At 40.7% G+C, this 23,170-nt stretch overlaps 1 protein-coding gene across 1 annotated transcript in view; it reads left to right on the top strand.

Annotated features, from left to right (window-relative positions):
* LOXL1 (lysyl oxidase like 1) overlaps nucleotides 1–11,191 on the top strand; it is a 47,086-nt gene extending 35,895 nt beyond the window's left edge. The window contains exons 3-7 of the mRNA XM_072628397.1: nucleotides 2,217–2,354; nucleotides 3,321–3,477; nucleotides 4,528–4,623; nucleotides 7,047–7,162; nucleotides 10,884–11,191. Of these exons, the coding sequence (XP_072484498.1) occupies nucleotides 2,217–2,354; nucleotides 3,321–3,477; nucleotides 4,528–4,623; nucleotides 7,047–7,162; nucleotides 10,884–10,890 (514 nt within the window). The 3' untranslated portion in view covers nucleotides 10,891–11,191. The remainder of the gene's footprint in view (nucleotides 1–2,216; nucleotides 2,355–3,320; nucleotides 3,478–4,527; nucleotides 4,624–7,046; nucleotides 7,163–10,883) is intronic.
* The last annotated feature ends 11,979 nt before the right edge of the window (nucleotides 11,192–23,170 follow it).

Below are 23,170 nucleotides of genomic sequence, written 5' to 3'. Positions count from 1 at the left end.
GAGGTTAAATGACTTGTCCATGGTCATACAGCCAGTATGCGTCTAAGGCAGAACCTGAACTTGGGTTTTCCTGACTTTGTGGCCAACTCCCTATTCACTAAGCCAGAATGGCTCTTGGGCATCAGGGATACAAAACAAAAATAAGAACAGTCAAAAAGCTTACATTCTAACATTCACAAGGTTTTGTTGGTATTTAAAGTTAAGGTAAGTGTGTAGTAAGTTATTTTTCAAATGAAGAGTAAGGAAATTTCAAATTACTTTGGCACTGACATGATTATCAATTTCCATTATTTCTTTTTCCAATTATGTTGGGGAAAATCTGTTTCATATTTGTTAATGATTGTTAGTTCCTTAGTAAAATTAAATATTGCCTTCAAAGACAAACAAAAGAACATCTCACAGTAGGTTGACATTGTTTACAAGTTTAGATAGAATTACTAGATTTGCAGATCAGTGGAGTGCCAAAGACATGATGCCTCCATTTCTGAAAGTTTTTGACAGATTCTCTCATGGTACCCTTACATATACAATGGACAGGTACAGGCTAAGGGATTATTTAACCATCTATAAATCTAAATGATTACACTATCAGATATAAATAGTGAGAGTTAATAGGTAATTACCTGAATAGATTAATAAATACTATTGTCTACTTGAAAGGTGGAAGTGCCTGGGGGAAGGGGAAAAATTTCTAGTAAAGTGATGAGATTCCAAAGGGTAGAAAAATGGACTGAATCTAATAAAATGAAATTAAATAAGGATGATTTTGAAATCCTATTCCTCATTTCAGAAGGGCAAATGCACAAGGACAGAATTGGGAGACGACTACACAACAGTTTCTACAAAAAGAACCCAACTATTTTAATAGGCTATAAAGCTATCAGTCAACAATGTACATACTAGCTGAAAGAACTCATTCAATCTTAGGATACATTAATAGAAGGATAAGATCTGGATTGAGGGAATTCAAAGCCCTACTGTGCTCTCCCAAGGTCAGACTACATTTGGATAATTGTTTCCAGTTAGGTGAACCACATTTTAAAAAGGCTATGCCCAACTGAAGCACTTCTAATAGAGGGTAGTCATGATGGTGGGGAGACTGGGAACCATGCAATATGAAGATCCGCTGGAATAACTGGGAATCTTTAGCCTGTAGAGGAAAAGAGTTACAGGAACATGAATAGCAGAGCTAGAATTCAAACCTTGGTCTTCTGATTCTAAATCATTATACCACCATACCATGTTGCTTCATATGATGTGGAAATAGGAAGAAACATAAAGGTCATCTGGACCTCATTTTGCAGATCAAGGAACTAAGGTCCAAAGAAGCCAAGTGACTTGTTGAAAGTAACACAGGTGCACTGCCAGGATTTGGACCTCAATGCTCTGAATCCAAATCCAGTTTTTTGCCATTTCTACTTCTTGAACAATGATAGTCACAATCATAGTGGTAGTGGTAGTATACCAAGAGTTGTCCTCACCTTATCCAAATGAACCATTTGCCATCTTCTCTTCTAGTGATGATCTTTTCATTCTATGGACTTTTGTTCATGCCAGCCCCCATGCCTGGAATGGATTTCCTACCATTAAAATTTCTGCCTTTCTTTAAGGACCATCTTAGAAGCCACCTCCTCTATATAGCATTCCCTGATTCCCCCAGCACCTCATTAAGTGAGGCAGTATGGTACAGTAGAAAGATCATTCATTCTCTCATCAGAGGACTTGGGTTCAGTTCCAGTCCTTGAAGCTCCCTGACCATGTGACCATAGACAAATGAACCTCTTAGGACCTTATCTGTAAAATGAGAGTGTTGGATTACCCAGCTTTTTATGTCCCCTTCAGCTCTAGATTTGTGATCCCATGGCCTTTGTCCTTGAGTTTCTCATTGTGTTTTGGATGTCACTGTCGTTTTGGATGTCACACCTATTCCTTTATTCCTCCTGTTATGTTTATCTGTGTAATGTCTTATCCTTCATTAGATTGTAAGCTCCATGATTCATGTCATCTGTCTCCTCAGCCCATAGCTTAGTACCATGTGCACAGGCATTCAATAAATATTTAAGCTGAATTGAAGATGGGACTATTTCTTCCAACAGCCAGTCCCCTAATATTTTCCATAAATACCAGTGACTTTCTCCAAACCATTGGCTTGGTCAAGGTGACAGTGGTTACAGTGATAATTCCTGTGACATTCTTCCTTGTCCTTTCCCCTCTAGCACTGCCTATAGCCCTGAGGCTACTGACTATGATGTGCGTGTCTTGCTGAGGTTTCCTCAGCGAGTGAAGAACCAGGGCACAGCTGACTTTCTGCCCAACCGGCCCCGCCACACTTGGGAATGGCACAGTTGTCACCAGTAAGTAATGGTTCCCAGAAGCAGCAGGAAGGGATTAGGGAAAGGTAGGCAGATGGCATAAGGACAGACACCTCTAGATATCCTGCTTGCCTTCCTGTTGGAGGGATCTTTTTGCCTTTATCATCTTATGTACCTATTTGTCATTTGGATTCAGAAAAAATATCTGTAGTACGTAAGGGGCCACTGGTATGGGTAGTTCAACTATAATATGGAGTGACTGCCTTTGTCATGTGATATGAAGAGTACCAAGAAAGTCTTTTCTCAATGTCCAAAAGTATTTCTTCCAATAACCTGAAATTTCACCTTTAGAGAATCATATCTTTGGGTAAAGTTGAATTCCAGTGTTTTATGCTGACTTGGAGGTATGGAATAGAAGTTCTAGCAGGTGCTACCAAGTTGGAAAGACTTTGAGCATGGGCCAAGACTATATGACTGTCATCTGAGGACCAGACTAGCTAAGAGTAGAGAAGGCTCACCAAAGAAATCATGGTTCTTTTGAAGAAAGAAGGTATTCAAGATCTCTGTGAAAATTTAAACTGTGAATCAGAGGAAAGAGACAAAATATGTACATATTTCAATAACAAAAGAAAGGGTATGAGCTTAGGACACAGTGAGGCAGATCCAGATGTGGGTCCAGTGATGTTAAGGGGATGGGGAGAAGTAAGAGGTCACTAGGTTTGGGTGAAGGTGTCTTTGGGTGAAAGTCTTCTTTGGAAAGATTTAATTCCCAGTCTCATGCCACAAGGCGGGCAGAAGATACACCTCTGTTCCATCAGGCCATCTTCTGGGCCAGACAGGTAAGAGGATGGATAAAATAGGAAGTGAAGCAGCCAGCAATGGCACGAAGATGCTGAGGATTCTCCAGAAATACTAGGGCTTCTGTTCAGCACCTTGGTCAGCACTGTGGCCTCCAAAGTGGCCACCGCTAAAAAACATGCCACAGCTGAGCATCTCTGTTCCTTTCAGGCATTACCATAGCATGGATGAATTCAGCCACTATGACTTGCTGGATGCTACCACAGGCAGAAAGGTGGCTGAGGGTCACAAAGCCAGTTTCTGCCTAGAGGACACAACATGCGATTTTGGCAACCTGAAGCGCTATGCCTGCACTTCCCACACACAGGTCAGTGAGGGGAATAGAGGGAAGTCAATAGGAGTGTAAAGAGGGCCCTGCTCAACAGGAAAAGCTAAAGGAAGGTCTACAGATCCTTTCTGGGTGAGACATTGTGTTTAGTGGATAGACTATGATAGGCCTGGGCCTACCTCTGACATGTGCTAGCTGACTATGTGACCCTAGGCAAGTCTTTACACAACACAGTAACAACCAGAAATCAAGAACACCCACTTAATGCATCAGTGTCTTTATTGAGTACCCACTGTATACTTAGAAATATAGAATTGACTGATGGATTGGCTAAGGTAGGTCTATAAGGGGTGATGAGGAGGGCAGAGAAGGGTTGATCTGGGAATCTTGCATATATTTTAGAAATTTAATGGGGCCCAAGAGACTAGAAAGGTTGATGTGAGCAGAGATAAAAATGCTAAGCAGTTCCCTGGATTAACTAACAATGAGAGTTCAGAAAATCCTGTTCTTTTCACTGTTACTGTCCTTTTGTCCAGTGAAACAGTGATGAGTATGAAGACCTGATTTTTTATTTACTGATTTTTTCAGATTCCTGCAGGCTTCTCTTAGATCTCCACCTCTGTCTGCCCCTTCAGTGTCAGATCCTCACCATTCCCCTCTCCTAGCCTTGCTCTGAGAGGTGACTTGAAATCTGAGAGGTCATTGAAAACGAGTCATAAATCCTGACTTCTGGTCCTGGTTCTGCCATGAACTTGAGCAAATTATTCAACCATTCTAGGTCTTATTTTCTTTCTCTTTAAAATGAAGAGAGCTGAGCTAGATTATCTCCAAATCCTTCTCAGGTCTCCTATATTCCATGATACTCCAATTCTATATTCCATGGAGTAGACCCAAAGTATCAGGAAGGAAGACTTGAAATAAAAGAGGATGACTCAATCTTCCACCAACCACTAGGCCTGAACAGTAGTCAGTCAGTCCTGGGGACTAATAGGAACAGGATGTGGGGAAAGAGCACAGTGCAGGAGGTGAGTAGTCTAAAGCAGAGGCTGAGTTCTGAATTCTGTTCTTCCATCTCTCCTCCATTCTCAGGGCCTGAGTCCAGGCTGCTATGATACATACAATGCTGACATTGACTGTCAGTGGATTGACATCACTGATGTGCAACCTGGCAACTACATCCTCAAGGTAGGTTTCTATGGCAACCAAGGGAGGCATCAATCCTAGGGGATGAAAACAAGGATCATTTTACGCAGATACATGAGTCTTGTTTCTGCATTTACACACATAAGGGCATAAAGTAAAAGATGAAGCCCTTTATCTAGGTTTTTTCACATCTCACATCTACAAATGCTTAGGATTAAGCAACTAAAGCATTCTGTTGGGGGAGGTGTTGGAAAGAGGAATTTGTACTTTCTAAAAGAAGTCTTCAGCATCATGCACACATAATAAAGCCTTTGGCAAGGACATCCCAGTGGGCGGTGTTATTGACATTAAAAGTACAGTAGGGCATCTGAGCACCCGAAAGGATGAAAGAGGTGACCTGACCCATGCCTCTTCCTCAGGCAAGGTGACCTTTTGAACCATCCCCGAGGCATCTCCTCTCCTCAGGGAGGAGATACAATACAGTCTGTTGTAAGCAACACATCCCAGAGGCCTCAGACTTTGCTCAAAGCATCCTTTTTAACTAACTAGAGTCCTTCTTTCTCAGTGGGAGCAGAAAAGGTCTTCCCTTTTATTGTGAACAGACTCTTAGACTTTGTACTACACAGCCCAAAGCCCAGACTGAGTGTTCTGTGTAAAGGAAGGGAGTGAGCCCCCTCTATTCAAGTCCATTAAAATCCTGTTCATGGAATTTGGAATCATTGTTCTATGGAACTTTATCACTGTTCATAAATATAGGGTTTATTGATCTAATGAGCCATGCAAATGAAATTAAGAGGGATATATTTAAGCAGGTGACATGGCAACAGGAGAGGCATAGCGTACATGACAGGAAGAGTACTGGCCTTAGGGTCGATTCTTAACACTGACCCATTGCTTACTAACTTCATGTCTTTCAATAAGCTACTTCAATCCTGCGAGCTTCTTTTCCTTGTGTATAAAATGGGCATAATACTCATCTTCCTCACCAGATTGGTATAAAGATCAAATGAAGCAATGGAGGTGATGGGCCTTGTAAATTCAAGCTATTGAAATATGTTTTGTTACTATAACAAACCATTCTTAATGATAACAGAGGTGGAAAAGCACCTTACATATGTTGTCTTATTTCAGCCTCACAACAAGAGCCCCATTTTAAGATGGAGGAACCTGGACCTCAAAAGGATGAAGGGAGCTGCCCTTGCTCCCCTGACCACTAAATGTTGGAGGCAGAATTTAAACCCAGTTTCTTTTCTCACTCCAAATCCAGCACGCTTTCCATCATCCTACACTACCCTGTTTACATAGAAACCACTAATGTACTAATTACAACCTACCCTTAGCTATTCATTAAAGCAGGCTCAGGGGAATCTCTGTGTGGCAACATTTTTGGTTATTTTATGTTTGTTTTTCCCCCCTTAATACTATTTTCTTTTTTCCAATTACATACAAAGATAGTTTTCAACATTCACTTTTAAAAGTTTTTGAGTTCTAATTTTTTTCTCCTTCCAAACCCTCTCCCCTCCCTAAGACAGCATGCAATCTGATAGAGGTTATACATGTACAATCACATTAAACATATTTTCACGTTAGTCAACAATATTTTGTTAATGGCTAGGAGTGTCCTTTTAAAAAAAAATCATTCCTCCAGGACATTTTTTTCAGTTATTCAGCAAACATTCTTTAAGTGCCTACTAAGTGCCAGACACTAGGTTAGGCAATAGGATACAAGAAAGACAAAAGACAGAGCCTGCTCTCAGGGAGCTCATAGCCTGATGGGGGAGAAAACACATTAAAAAAACTATGTACAAACAAGATCTATAAAAGATAAACTGAAGATCTATAAAAGATAAACTGAAGATAATCAGCAGAGGGAAGGCACTGACAGTAACAAAGATTCTAAAAGACCACTTACTATGTGCTGTACACTGTGGGGATGCCAGGATGAATAAGCTATGATTGTTGCCATTAAAAACTTATAATCTATCACCTGCAAGTTCTAGAATCATACTGATTTTTACATAAAGAGTCTTGTAATTTAGATCCATCTCTCTCTCAGACACACACAGAGTTAGAGAGAGATAGCAAAAAACAGAGTCCAAAAAAATTAAGATTTGACAGTATAACCATATCTCTATCACAGATGAACAGTGGCAGTCCTCAAAATCCATTATCTATGAATGAATTATATTTATTTTACTTCATATTGGGGTAGCAGCATGTTCTATTTGTTAGAAATTGCCTCTTCTAGAATCATAGATGTGGAAGGGGGCTAAACAGGTTATTAGTCAACCCCCTTTGTCTTGGGGACGAGAGCTTTGGATTTTTCTAAGAAAGGGAGGGAAAAAAGTAATTTTGCGACCTCTCCTCTACACTCTTTCTCTCACCATTATCTCTCTGAGTGGCCAGGTGAATTCATTGCTTCTGATCAACTTTCCAATCTCCTTCCATTCCCCTTTGCATCATAGGTGCAGGTGAACCCAAAGTACATCGTGCTGGAGTCTGACTTTACCAACAATGTTGTGAGATGCAACATCCACTACACCGGACGCTATGTCGCCACCACGAACTGCAAAATTGCCCAGTAAGAGTCCTTATAAGTCTTCACAAGAGACCCCTTCTTTCCCTTCCCTTATCCTGCCCTCATCTATTCTTTGGGCAAGGAAAGAAGGGAGGAGTTTGATGATGGTAGACCAGTGAGCCAAATGGAGGAGGGGAAAGCATGGAAGTGGGGAATGGAGGGAAAAGATGACGTTTGTTGTTGTTTTTTCCCCTGATTTGAGGATTTTGAAAACAATTAAATCAAATGTGTTGCCAAACTCATATGATCAGCCCTAAAGAAATGGGCCATGAAGATAACTGAGCCAAATTACGTTCAGTCAATAGAGCTACAGTGGAAGAAATTCATTCAAGACCCCAATTCTGATTTTCTTTAAGGAATGCCCAATTAGTAAAGGAAGTTAGAATAAATTGAATATATACTTAGGTGTGATGGTGCACACCACTTACCTTGAACACACATATGGGATATTTTGACTGCTTTAGTCCTTATATCTGAAGATATTATTCCTAGCTCATCACTAATAGGATGGGGGTCCTGAGCTCTATCTCTTGCAGTGAAGATAGACTCTACTGAGTCATCCACAATCTCATACCTGGTACCCTTAATGACCACCCATATACATTTTTGAGACAACTAAGCAATTAGGTTATCAGCCTATAGTCAGAGTTGGAGATCAATGTGTAGCTGAGGTTAAAGAGTTGAAAATTGGTTTGTGGCCATAATTATAGAGCTAGTCTGTGAGTGAGATTAGAGGTCAGCCTATGGCCAGGATTAGGGATCTGTCTGTGGCCAGTCAATCTGTGGCCAACCTTAAAGAGCTGATCCATTACCAATATTAAGAATGATTCTCTGACTAGGGTTAGGGAACATTCTGTGACATATTAGGGGAGTTATGATCAAAATTAGACCTTCATCTGTGCTTGGCACGAAAGAGTAGTCTGTAACCACAGTCAGTAATGTATCTGGCGTAGGGATTTAAATTGTGTCTAAGGACTCAATCTGTTAACAGAGAACAAGCACACATAACTGACCCACGTAGGGTTCAAAATCACTATTATCTTGGCCTTATTTGCACTGTCTCTTAATCACCAAGATAATTGGTCATAGATCAGTAAATATAACAGAAACTCTACTCCCTTGCACTTATATTCTGACAAAGTCCTCTAACAGTTGACATTAAATTGCAATTTATCTAAGTCAGTTTGAAGTGGATTAAACAGCTTATCTAGATTGGGAGGAGGGAAGTAGGAAGTTTTGCCAGATTTCTCATCATAATTTTACTTTGCCTGAGCAGACCATGGAACCATACAACCAAGTTAGAGGTTGATTGGGAAGGGGTATCAGCAGCAAGTGAGAGATAAGTTATGGAGGCCTGAACTGAGAAGCCTACTTCTGCTGAAAAAGGAAAAAGGCAATATGTCCTTTGACAGAAGATGCAACTGAACTTTATAAAGGCCATTCAACAAAAGAGTGGAAGAATTAGGGGGACAGCGGAGACTCTCCTTGGGGGCCTCTGGGACAGGTTTCTTCTTTGTAGACTTCATCACTTTGTGGAAATCCACATCATGCTCTTTTCCAAACATTTCACATAAGTGTTTGGAGAGAGCTGCATAGTTCAATGAAATAAATCTATTAATATTTCTCTGGGACTCCAACCACACTCTAGAGGAGCCAGGACAAACAGGAATCTAGGAATGAAGTTTTCCCAGAAAGGCCATGAGACGCCTGTTGGTTTTGACAGCATTTTTTGAAAAAGAGAGACACTTTTTAAAAATGGACTTTAAAGAAAGAAGGCAGAAAAAAAAGAATTTCCAGACAGTCACAGTTATGGTCAGGGAAGGAAAAATGATCCAGGGTGGAGATGAATGTTGTTTAGTTGGTTTTGTGGGAATCTTTCAATGAAACCTCTGATGGATAGAGAACTTGTTCCAAGAACCTCTCTGATCTCGTCCTGAGATAGTCTCAAGCTGGCCCAGGGAACTAATTTGAATTGGTCTGGAGTTATTCTCTGAGCTGGTGCTGAGGTGTTCTCTGAGCTTAAAAAAAGTAAGCAGAGAAAACATCATAACATTCATTTGACAAGTGGAGGGGGGCATCACCACAACCTCCAGTTCCCTCTGCCTCCATAGTCCTCTGTGTCACCAAGAGATGTTCAAGTTTAACTTGAAAGGATGAAAAGTGAAGGACATTCCTTGATACATTTCCCCAGAATCAACCTGTGGATCTAACAAAGAGACTAAGTAATTTGCTGAAAGGTGCACATGGAGTTAGTAGTTAATTTAGGACTCAGACCTGGCTCTTCAGACCCCCTATTCCAGTTTTCTGTCCATGATGGCATTAACTCAGGTCTATCATGAGAAAAGAATTGTTCTAGACATCTACCTCCAATGATTTGATATTTTGAAGGATTTTTGTTGGTCCAATTTAAAACAAAGACTATTACAATCATGCTTGAGTACAGAAGGAGTAGCCACCCCCCTTCCATCAGAGTGGCCTTCCTGAGTTGTCACAGCACTGCCCCTTCCTCAAAAAAAGCCTGTCATCCTTGGTGGCTAACATTATTATGAAGAATCATTCAACACTTACTGTTGGTCATTGGATGATAGACTCACAGTCCATCACCAGACCTATACTTGTGGCCTCCAAATCATGAAGTCATACATAGGGCACTGGACTTGGAGTCAGGAGGGCCTGGGTTCAAACCCCACCTCAGATATTCACTGGCTTGGTGACCTTGGACAAATCATTTAACCTCTCTGAGGTTTCTGTTTCCTCATTAGCAAAATTAATAGACTCATTAAGTCCCTTTCCATACCAAATTTATGATTTAATCATAGTAAATATGTCCTATGCTGGCATAACCTTAAAAAAAACCAGGACAGATCCATGCGAAATTGTGGCATTGAGGGAGGACCTTAATGAAAACAGGAGCATCTCTCTTTAGATAAATCTTCCCTTGGTCTGTAAACCCCAAATATTAGACAGGTGATACAGTATGAGATCTGGAGTCAGAAAGACCTGAGTTCAAATCCTGCCTCAGATATTTACTTACTGTGTGACCCTGGACAAGGCACTCAGTGTCTGCCTGCCTGTTTCCTCCTCTGTAAAAATGAGAATAATGATAACGCCTACCTTCATGGTGTAAGAATAAAATGAGATCATGTTTATAAAGTGCTTTTCAAAACTTAAAGCTCTATGTAAATGTTTATTATTTTATTATTATTATCAATTACTACTACTACTTCTACCATGCAAGGCCAGACTGATATGAAGAGTGGGGTGGATGAGGGAGAAGTCTTGAAGAAAGTGGGATCTGAGTTACAGACTGGGAGAGGAGGAGGAGCAGGAGAATTTTGTGAACAACCATTTGGACAGGAAGGAAGCATAGTCAAGATGGGGGAGGGGAAAGATATATGTGTAAGAAGGATAAGTTGAGGACTTCTTGGAGAGGGCCTTGAATGCCATACTAAGAAGCTTATATCATCCATGGTGGGAAGTGATTAAAACCCTCTTTACAAGCTAAATTCCAAGGTAGAATTATGTATAATGATTAGTGAATGCATCCAGACATTCCTGGCCCTGGAGTTGGGAAGTGGGGTGGAGAGGGGAACAGGACAGTTCCTCACCCTTTAGGGAGGGCCGTATTGCAGCTGGAGGGTGGAGGAAGTCAAACAAAATGAGAGGAAGTGGTAGAAATCTGTTCCATGACTGCTGATTGATATATTTGCCTTTCTTCTCTTAGATCTTGACCTGCTCAGGAGTCATGGCTATCACCGCACCCAAACATGGTCTGGCTCTTTCTGGGCCCCATGAGCCCAGTTCAAACCCCCATAGACCCAGTGGACCCTGGATAGGAAAGAAGGGGAACCTGGTCTCATGGAACAAACTGGATGACTCAAGAGACTCTAGGTCTTATTTTTATACTTAACTTTCCCCAAAAACTTTGTCATGTTGGTTGTTGGTTTTTAAAGTTTTTTTTTATTATTTTGGCCACAATGCTGAGTGAAGATTACTGATGATTTAAAATGAATAAAACAAGATTTTCTACTCTGTTGATCTCCATGTAATCTGGCCAGGACAGAACTCTGGGCAAATATCCAGAGGGCTCGCCTACTATAACAAGTTCCTGGGGCTTAAACCACTATTACTCACAGATTTTGAGCCAAAAAGAGACTTTTTCATTGCGAATGAGGAAACTGAGTCCAAAAGAGAATAAATTATTTGCTGATGGCCACATAGGTGAAGCAGGGATTTGTACTCAGCTCCTCTAGTCTCTAAATAAGGGTTCTTTCCATCATGGTATTACCTTTCTATCAGCTAGAAAGGCTCAAAAAGGGTAGTGCCCACACTCAACCCCATCAAGATCACAGAGCAAATAACTAGGACAATCTCGGCAAAGATTTTCAATACTGACATTGTCTAGGTATCCATACGAAGGAGACAGGAATGTTTCATACCAAGAGGTTCAGATTCTTGAAACATTATCCTTTATTCTGGGAACAAAAATCCTGACCCCACTGCTTACTAACTGTGTGACTCTGGCTAAGTTGCTTAAGCTCTATGAGCCCATACGTAAAATGAACAGGCTAATACTTGTATTACCTATCTGGCAAGGTGAGGAAAGCATTTTGTGAACCTCAGAACATCACAGAAAACTAAACTATTATTAATATCTAAAGTAGCCACTTATTTATGATAAAAGAATCATAAATTTGGTCCAATCTCCTCGTTTTACAGGTGAGGAAATTGAGACATTCACCTACCTCAGAGGCTTTGTACAGAGTGCAGCTAGAAACTGAAGAGGTAGTTAGGAATAGGGAGAAAGCATAAGTCACTTAACCAGACTCACACAGCAAATAGTAAAGTCAGGATTGAAATTTAGTCCTCTTACCCAAAATCAAGTACTCGTTCTACTATACAATGCTGAGAATGAGTTCTCACAGGGTCAATTTACATGCTTGGAAAGGAACATTAATGATTATAGTTTGGTGCCAAAACCAAAATATGCCACTACCTCAATCCAGTTTTCTGCTCCAAGAAAAGGGATATTGGTTGGGGATGTAAACCAGGAGTCAAAGTTTGTATTAGAGAGGGAAAAGAGACAGAAAGAATTCAGTTCAGTAAAATTTATTTAACCACTCAGGACACTGTTGACCAGTTGCCTGAACCTGTTCAGAAATAAGGACCAGGTGCTCTCAAAGCAACCCTCATCCCCAGGAGTTGTACACCCTGGGATAACATCGGTCTTTCTGTCTCTCAAAGAGCCGACTACTTCTCTTCTCCTTTTATACTCTTTTGTGGTTGTTAACACTCGTATCATTAGGCTACAAGTGAATTTCTCTCATTAGATTCCTGGTTTTGGGTGTCCTTATTAGGAAAACTGTGCTGCTTGTTCAATCCTTGCTATATTTCAATGGAAATTTTCCACAAAAGCATAGCATAGTGAGTAGAGTTCTTTAATTATAATAGCAGAAAATAATTAAATTAGCGTATCAAGTACTCACCATGGACCCAACCCCCAAATTTCCCCTTAGAACAGGCAGCCTTTTTTCCTGCAGTAAAGCTAGAACTCAAGAGTTTAGAGAAATATAGTTCAGGCACTGAGGGTCAAACCACTTCCACATTTCACCTACACAGAGGGGAATAGATGGTAATGACTAAGTCTTATGAGCAATTCTGGCTGGATCTAGAATGATTCTTCTTCATTCATCACTTGCTATTCCAGGCCCTGATTACTTGGCTCTTATGGTACCTTCCTCTCCTTGGCTTATTCCCTCATGTAATTCACTATTCAAGGCTCTTCTCAGGAGAGTATCTAAAAGGCAAAATATCGACTGGTCATACACTAACCATCATTTTTGTCTCTCCATCCTTTTTCTTTCTCCAAAGTTCAATCCATCTTTCCTGATGCTTCTATTCCCTATGGTACCAATTCTCCCAGGTGAGAAAGATAGGATACATGGGAACCTTATGTCTCAGCCTCCAAGTTGACTAAGGACCTACAATGTTCTAAATGCAGTAAAAGATGCCATGATATATCAGGTTTAGCTGATGACGGATATGAAAAGACTTCAAACAAATGTGGAAGGAAAGTGCAGACTTGATATACTAATAAAGACTCCTGAGTATTGGCCCCAGGCCCTTAGGCTGGCTGACTGGATGTCATATGGGGCTAGTGTTGCTTATCACCAGGTTTGATCTTAGGTGCTGAATTTTCCAACCACATCCATTCTTAAAGACCATCTCCCAAGTTAAAGATGAATTTTGGTCAACATCAGTGTCAGAAGTATCCTGTGGATCAAATAATACATCTTTAGAGGACTGAAGTGTCTAATAAAGGTTTTATCTTTACTAATCCTGTAAAGACTTAGGAATCAGTGGTGATGACAATTTCCAAGGAAGGGCAAGATACCATCCATGACATCCCCAAGAGGGCACACCATGCTTCATGCCTTTGTTAGCTACCTCATATATCCCCAGCCAGTGAAACTTCCCTGATAAGAAGCTGAGAATGTTGTTTGGAGCCAGAACCCAGGGAGCAACTCCTGCTGCGAGTGGAGTTAATCCTCCTTCCAAAGAATCTCAGCCTTAAGCAGTAGAGCCTGAGAAACACAGGTCATGGCAGGCAAGGCCTGGGGGGGCCTGGGTGACAGTATGATTGGAATGTAGTCCCTAAGCCAACCTGTCAGTCAGCACATTCCACCTGGACTTAACTCTTCAGGGAACACAGGGTAACAGCAACAGCTGCAACCCTAGACAGAAACAGACTCTATTGAGAGATCCTGGTACAAGGGATTGGAAGGTATCATGCATGCACTCGCTTCCCAGACTTTCTATAAAGCACAAGAGACTGAAGAAGTCTGCGAGCAGGGAGACTCCTCATTGTCAGCTCCCCAAACCTACCTTACAGCCATTTCATGCACCAATCAACATGCCATGAGGGCCTTTGAACCACCATCTTTGACTCCTTTGTCTCTTCAGGAGCCCCTAGCACCAGAAAGAAGAGCAAGAGAATTAGATAGGAGGAATGAGAGGGTGAAGGAAGAGCCAGAGTGCATTAGAAAGTATAATGTTAGGAATGGAAGAAACCTTAGACCATAGAATTACAGAATTTTGAGTTGGAAGAAACTTTAGAGATCATTTGGTCTAATACCCTCATTTTTTTCAAACGTTTTATTTATGCCTTTTTTACATAACAATCATACCCCAATAATATATGACTACCACCAAATGAGCCTTTCCTCCTAACAAAGAAAAACAATTAAGCAAAATCAACAGGCATATTGACTGCCTTTAGGTATGTACCATTCTACACCCATATTCCTCCACTTCTCAATTGGCAGGAAACCTCTCATTTGTCCAAGGCTACAAAAAGAGCCAGAATTAATCTCCTGCCTCCAAGTGCAAGACTCTTTGCATTATATCATGTTGCATCCAAATTGGGGGGAACAAGAAGAAGATGAATTTTCAACTGGGAGCTGTAAAACATGTCATACAAGAGGAGACATACAGGTGTGTCTTCAAGGGTTTGAGCTGCCAAGCAAGTAAAGATTGGTTTCCATCAATCTGGTTGGGAGTGGTAGGGAGAGAAAATTTGGAAAGCTTTTTCTTACCCTGTGGATTCAGGAACACATCAGTTAGGTATTCTCTTGTTAAGGACATAGTTGAGATATTCAGGTCCCTAAAAGAAAAGGGGACATTTCTAGCAACTGAATAATAATAATGGACATTTATGTTGCATTTCAAAGATTGAAAAGTCCTTTCTTGTTTCATTTAGCCTCACAACAACTATACTAGAGGTACTATAGGCAACAAAATCTCCATGGTACAAAAGGAAAGTGAGGTGCAGGGCACCCCATGAAATTCCTTGTCCAGAGTCACACAGCTAGAAGGTATCAAGGAATCAAGATCAAGAATCAAGGTCTTCCTGTCTCCAAGTCCAGAACTCTCTCCTCTATGCCACATAACATACACAAAGTTAACCTTACACATGCCACTTGAAGATGGTGATATCAGAGGAACAAGTCACCAAGAGGAGGGAGCCAATATTTGCTGTAAACCTACTATGTGCCAGCCACGGTCCAAAGTCCTTCACAAATATGATTTCATTTGGTCCTCCCAACAATTGTGGGAGGTTAGGTGCTGTTTTAATCTCTATTTTATAGTTGAAGAAAATGAAGCAAAAAGAAGTTAAGTGATTTGCCCAAGGTCACACAACTGGTGTTAGCGGTCATGTGTGAATTTATGTCTTTCTGATTCTGGGCCCAACATTTTATTCAGGAGGCCACTGAATTTATCATCATCATCATCATCATCATCATCATCATCATCATCATCATCATCATTTCTATGATTATATATCTAAGCTAGGCAAAGTAAGCTCTTACAAGAGGTGATTTGAGGGTCCAGGGGACAGACCATCTTGTCCAAAAGTATTATGTACAATCCTTTTAACCTTGCATAGTACTTAGCATTCTGACCAACTCAATGGAATGTTTCCCCTTTGGGGTCACAGCTTCTCTAGGCACCCATACACCATCACAATTCCCCTTAGGAGACATTCACTCTTTCCTCCTTCTTCTCTGGAAAGTAACTTGTCAAATAAAGGCTCTCCAGAATGAGGACTTGGCATGGAGGACTGGGATGGGGGGAAAAGGTGAGGACAGAATAAATGCCCCCTGAAAGGCCAAGAATGGCTTTCTCCAGCTGAATTACAAAATCAGAGGATTTCTCAATTTCTCACCTTCTGCCATTTGCCTAACCCTATGCCTTCTGGAATTCCACTCCTCCCTTACTACCCAGCTAGGGCACCAGCAAACCACCTTCCTGCAATTCAACCAATATAAGAACTGGGTCATAAAACCCTACTGAACAACTAGGGGGAATGCTGGGCTTTCTACACATTACTACCTTAGTGTGACCTTAGGAAAAGTATTTTACCTCTCTAGGCCTCCATTTCCTCATATATAAAATAAGAACATTGGATTAGATGACATCTAATGTCTCTTCTCAAAACCTATGACCTGGCCACCTCAAGTGGAATAAAACAAGAAGTGAAGAGATTTGAGATACAGAGTGGAAAATAAGGGAAAAAAAATCAGATAGCTGATTTTGAATGCTTTTAAATACATAAGAGCCATGGAGTAACTAGCCCTAGGCTCTAGACCTTAGGCCTGGCTGAACTATGTTAGTTTCCTAGGGATGTCAACTCCCTTACCTAATTTCATGTTGATGAATCTGGAGTCATGAAGACCTACGTTCAAATCTTATTTTGAACACTTACTAGTTGTGGAACCCTATGCATAAGTGACTTAATCTCTTCCTGCTTCAGTTTTCTAATCTGCAAAATGGGGATAATAGTAGCACCTCCCTTGAAGGATTGTCATGGGGATCAATTGAGATCATGTTTGTAAATCCTTAGCTGGAAAAGGATATTGGGAGTCATCTAATCCAGCCCCCTTTATTTGACAAATAAGGAAACCATGGCTCAGTGAGATGATGTGACTTTCACAGGGTAAAGTATAATTGACAATTTGAAGACTAAAACGCTGTGACTCCAAACTCAGTTCTCTTTTCAATGTATCACCACCTTATCTAGATTTTCCTAGGACTAGCTTGACTCATTTTCTTTAGACTTGAAGCGCTAGACTTTCCTATAGCATACATTCTGTCTCCTAAGAACACTCCTTCCTTCCATGATGATTTGAATTTCACCTGCATGGGCATTTTGAATTGAGCTCTCTTTCAGCCAATCATGAAGCTTGCCAGTTGCTGCTAGGATTTCAGGTCTCTATCCATATTGTTACTCTCATTAGATGATAAAAACCAGCAGAGGAGAAATGGGCCAAGGCAAGAACCCCAGGGATGAAAACTGGTAGTTTTGCAGAAAGATAATGGCTCAGACCTGGACATGGCATCTGGGACTCCAGCTTTCCATCTGGCTCTCGCTGACAGTTGCAGGAATGGAGCAAGTAAAGGCTTCAGGAGTCAGTCCCTGAAAGTTAGTACTCTGACTAGCTTGTGCACTGACACCAAAGGGGATGTGAGTAGGCAAAAGAGACTTCAGATTCTAAGTCTCAACACTGTGCCATGAGTCAAAATTGACTGTATCCTATGTTGAAGACATAGAGAAATTAAATGGGAAAAGGATGACTGGTTTTCTAAAGGTACAAGATAATAGCTATTTGTTAATAGGTTCAGAAAACATTTGTTTTCTGACTTATTATTTGTCTTGCTCTCTGCTTTTAATTAAATGTGGTGTGCTTTTAATAGATGTGCTGTTTGGCATTGTCTGGCATAAAGATATATATTAGTGGGGATTTGAACCAAGCTTTTAAATTAAGTAATGACTCCAGCATTCCTCTGAACCTGAGTTGTGCTGAATTTTTATAGAACTATAGTGTTTGGATCTCGAAAAGACCTTTCTTTGGAAAAATACTCATTGTTCTTTTTGTGGTGGCAAAGAATTGGAAGTCAAGGGGATGCCCATCAACTGGGGAATGGTTGAACAAGTTATGGCGTATGATCATGATGGAAATGATGAGTGAGATGCTCTGGGAAAAAAAACTGGAAAGACTTACATGAACTAAGGCAAAGTGAAATAGAACATTGACTTAGCTATTCTCAGCAATACAATGATCCAAGAAAATTTCAGAGAACTCATGATGAAAAATATTATCCACCTTTAGAGAAGGAACTGATGGAGGCTAGATGCAGATCAACACATCCTTTTTTGAAAACTTTATTTTGGGGGGATTTTTTTTTGGTCTGTATTTTCTTTTTCAACATGGCTAATATGGAAATATGTTTGCATAATTTCACCTGTATAATCAATATCAAATTGCTTGCCTGTAAAATGGGAGGGAGAGAATTTGGAACTCAAACTTTTAAAAAACTAATATTAAAAAATTTTACATGTAATTGAGAGAAAATATAGAGAAATAAAAAAATAAAATTACTTGCCTTTATCTGTTGGCCTTACTGTTGGCACTTACCTGCTGAGTAAGTTACATATTTGTGTTGATTACCTATATTATTTTGGGTATCAGATTTTTTTTTCAGATATACTTGACATATTATTCATTTCTACAAAGAAAACTCATCAGTCTGGACAAATGACCAGGAACTCAATTTAATACAATTCAACAAGATGTGTTAAATGCCTACTAATTACATATGCATATGTAAAGTTTAAGCTATACTATGCTTTGGGGATACAATGATGAAAAATAGCACAGTCTTTGTCCCCAAAGAACTTATGTATTAGTGGGAGGGAAGGAGAAGGTAGATACAAGATGAACACAAATAAGTGTAATGAAAGACAGATTTGATAAAGCCAAGGGATAGTTGTAGACAAAGTAGGATTCTTCCTCTCTTTCAGTGTGGGGTCGTCTATTTCATCAACTGACTTCTTTGCTGTTCCTCACAAAATGAACCATCTCCAGCCTCCAGACATTTTCATTGACTGTGTCCCATGTCTGGAATGCTCTCCCTCCCTGTCTCTGCCTTCTGGCTTCCCCTGTTTCCTTCAAGTCCCAGATAAAATCCCACCTTCTATAAAAAGTCTTTTCCAATACTCCTTAATGCTGGTGCCTTCATTCTGCTGATTATTTCCAGTTTATCCTACTTATATCTTGTTTGTAGACACTTGTTTGCACGTTGTTTCCTCTGTTAGACTACGAGCTCATCGGGAGCAGGCAGGGACCATCTTTTGGCTTTCTTTGTCTCCTTAGTGCTTGGCACATAGAAGGCACTTAATAAATTCTTGTTCACTGACTAGGACTGATTACTCTGAGGGCCCTCTACACTGGATTTGGGACCGATTAGGAACTCTCACCTCCATCCCTTTCCCACTTCTCATTGTATCTTCCTGTATTTTATTTCTCACTGTTCTGCTAAAAGTTCCAAGGAGGGGAGCTAAAGCACCAGCAGGGGCGTTCTGGAGCCAACTTGTACCAGAGAGTTGGTTGTTAAATTTTTCAGTGTGAGCACTTACACCTCAGAAATCAGCCAATACTACAAACTGGAGGCTGATTTGTTGTTTAGTTGGTCACTTACTCTTAAGAAAGTGATGGGGAAAATGTTGATGATAGCAGGTTGTGTGAGTTGTTCAGTCATTTCAATCATATCCAACTCCTCCTGACTTCATTTGGGATTTTCTTGGCAAAGACACTGAAGTGGTTTGCCATTTCCATCTCCAACTCATTTTACAGATGAGGAAACTGAGGCAAATAGGGTTAAGTGACTTGTGCAGAGTGCAAAGTTAGTAAGTGTCTGAGGCCAGATTTGAATTCAGGTCCTCCTGACTCCAGGGCTGGCATTCTGTCCACTGCACCACCTACCTGATTGTTAAACATTCACCAGCACAGTACACCCCAGCTGATACCAGAGTATCAGCACTCATTTCCCAAATTTTCTTTTTCCAATACCCCAAATTCGTATGTTATCCATCCAATAAATTTCAACAGCCCTGGCCTCTGGCTGCACGCAGAGCTATTGTATTTACTGGGACTTCTTCCCAGATCTAGAATGAATAGGAAATCCTGATCAATTCCAGGCACAACATTTTAGGAAAAACATTTACAATCTGGAGCATTTCCAGAGCAGGGCAAGCCAGGTGATAAGAGGTCTAGAGACCTGCTGTAGGAGGAGTTAGTGAAGCACGGATGCTTATCCAAGAGAAAACTTGGGGGAGAAATTGACATATGTACCATCATGTCTAAGCGGAAGGAAACTTGCTTTTCTGGCCTTGGAAAGAACTAGAATAGGGGGTGGGAGTGGCAAGTGGAAGATATAAATTGATGGAGAAAAGATCATTCCAAGAAGTGTTATCCCACCAAAAAGTAATATCAGTGGAGCCTTTTAAGCATGAGGTAAATCATTACTTTTCAGGATACTGTAGTGGAATTCCTCATCTAGGCATAGGTTGCACTAGATGGTCTCTGAAATCCATTTCTGTTCTGGGATCCTGGGATTCTGTGGTCTTTAGATCAGCTGGGAGGGAGGGTAAGGCAGGGAGTGGGAAGGAAGAGGGGAGATTGCAAAAGGGTCACTGGTGTTTGGATTGACTTGAAACAAAGGTGAAGCAAAGCAAGAGTGGGGAAGGGAAGGGGGTGCATGATGAGGAACAAAAGAGAACCTCAACTTAGCTCAGAAATAAACCAGGCCTAACCCACGCCTCTAGGTTCTGCTCATCAGACCCTCCCAACTCCAGGCGCATTCCTGCCAGAATTCCCATTTGGAAAGCTCACTGCACTTCTGTAAGACCTCATTAACACAGCAGAGGCTACCCTTAGGAGCCCCAGTGAGCTCAGTCTGGGCCACAGCCTTCCCAGTGCCCCTTCTATGAAGACAGAGCCCTCTTAAGCAGAGGTATTTGCCAGGAAAATTGCCTTCCAGAAAAATAATAATGTAAACACAACCACCAGAGGAATGTCAGGCCAAAGCAAGAGGACAAACTGTTTTTTGAATACTCGTTCACATGAAGTATTCCTATACAGAGAGATCACAAATGCTTCTTATGTATTCGTTAGGGCTGCCTTTGGGTGGGGTGGGGGCTTCACTTCCAACTTGGCAATATTTTGTTCCAGTTAGTCAGAATAACTCTATGTACTTGAAGGTTATTTTTTAAATGCATGCGATTTTTTTTTCAGACTTGTCACTAGTTCAAAATCCAAATTAGTGAGATTGGCCTGGAAGTCACCTCCCCTCCCCACTTGGTTTATGTGTGATGAAACACTTTCCCCCACTGTCCTCCCTGCTCCCCTCCCCAGACAAATGTGTCTCGAGTCTGGCCAGTTTTACAAACACAAGTTTGCAGTGGGTAGGGCCCAGAATAATACTGGTTCAGACAAATTAGGATTAGTATAATGGGGGAACTGGAAGTATGAACCTAATGAAATATGAGACCCCAAGTTAGAGAAACAACCCCAAATCCCTTCCTAAAGGGTAAATCATGGGAAAAACTAAGTTTTTCTGTCTAGAGCCCAGCAAAGTTGACTATTCAATCAATCATGGAAAGCAGGGTGGAGGAGGAGGGGAAGGGCTGGGATAGCTCTTCCAAAGGCTTCACAGGGGCTGAGATAGCCCTATAGCCCCACTCTACCTCTGCCCCTATCCTGGCTTGACTTTAGCTTTGGTAGCAAATATAGACAGCAAATGGTCCGTGATGGCTGCCTGTCCCATCACAATCTTTCTCCTCACTCCTCTTTCTCTCTGACTCTCTCTCTCTCTCTCTGTCTCTCTGTCTCTGTCTTTCCCCACCCCCCCACTCCCAGACATATGGAAAGGTCGGGTTACATTCCTTCCCAAAGGTGAAATGCATGGAAAGAAGGAGAAAGGGCCTAATGATAGGCCACATACGATATCACTGACTCTCTACCTCTCATGTGCCTTAATCTATGTTTCAAGATCACACATAGGCAGTCCTGCTTTTCCACATCTTTTGGACTCAATTTCCCCTGCAACAGCCCTCAGAACCCCTCTGGTTCCCACAGGGATATAATGCATTACATGCCCTGCACCATTCCTCCACTATCCGCTGAAAATTTTGCAGACCCTACAAAATTCCTGAGGCACAATTGAATACCTGCAAATAGGCATCATAAGCATCATTATGTCCATCAACATTCGGTCCCTCCAAGAGGGTTATCTCAATGTTACAGGCAATCATCTTACCTGTTTACAATTCATTTTAATAGAACATGTAATAAAGTTACAATGTAAAATGTCACTTAACAGCCTACTTCAATAACTAGGAAGATGTCCAAATTACATGCAGGACATATCACAGGTGCACATAAACATGGGACATACATATATATGCAAGGAAATATAAAACAACAAAATTGCTTTGCTAATAGGAAATAATGCATAGCTAATAGGAAGTAGTGCAAACAGTTAATAGAAACACATCTAATAGGGTTATAGAGTAACAATAGATGTATAATATTATGCAAATAAATGTAAATTATGGAATAGAAAAAGCAGAAAACATGCAATGAAAATTGACACGCACCAACAAACACCAACAGGAAAACATGGTCCAAAATTACCAAGAATTTGAGAAACAATGAGCTCCATTGGGATAAAGACTGAATATCTAAAACTTGATATCTCCCTGAATTCCCAGAGCATAGTGGGTAGATAATTTTTTTTAATTGAATTGATTTGAAACAATGTGTAAAACAGATTTGAGCCTGTACAAAAATGTGGTATATTTCTTAGTTATTTTATCCAGTAAAGTTGTCATGCCAGTATCCTTTGGAGCCCTAGCATGAGATACTACATACATACATGTGCACATGCATGCATGCTATACACATATATCACATGTAGCACATATGTCACAAACATATATATACCTACATCTACATACATGCCTATGTATGTATGTGTATACATAAAATGAACTTCCTAAATAGAATAGGCTGCCTCAGGAGGTCATAGGTTCCCTTTCATTTTGTGACTTTCAAGGAAATTGGGGAAATACCATGTGTCGTCCCCCCCACACACAATGTGTTGTAGAAGGAATTATTATTCAGATTTGGGTTAGATTAGATGACCTCTGGTGGTCCTCCAAGTCTTAGATTTGGTGATTTGGGGAAGGATTAGGGTATTAGGAGAGGGAAGGGGGGGAAGAAAAAGGGAAGAAATCTCAAAAAGGGGCCATGAAAAGTGAGACAGAATCAACTGGAAAGAATAAAAGGATGATCATGTAACAAAAAAATTCAGCTGAGATTTCATAACAGGACATTTTAGAGAACAAAGACAAAGGACCTCAGCCTTCCCCTAGAATACTTCTCCATTTCTCAAGACCTTTTTCTGAACATCTAGAACTTATGGAAGGTCTCTTAACTCCAAGGCATGACCACTGTGCACTGTTTCTCACATCCTCCCTTTAGGCAAAAGACCTGCCAATCCATCAGCTCTGAATCATGTATATGGTGAATTCTGTATTCTTCGTTATAAACATTTTAGTGTTTATTCACCGTTTACAATTTGGCTCCAGCCAAACTCTCCAGACAGTCC

This window comes from Notamacropus eugenii, chromosome 1 (assembly GCF_028372415.1).
Source record: "Notamacropus eugenii isolate mMacEug1 chromosome 1, mMacEug1.pri_v2, whole genome shotgun sequence".
Lineage (NCBI taxonomy): Eukaryota > Metazoa > Chordata > Mammalia > Diprotodontia > Macropodidae > Notamacropus > Notamacropus eugenii.
The sequence above is the reverse complement of the archived record's forward strand: the minus strand, read 5'-3'. Positions and strand labels throughout refer to the sequence as shown.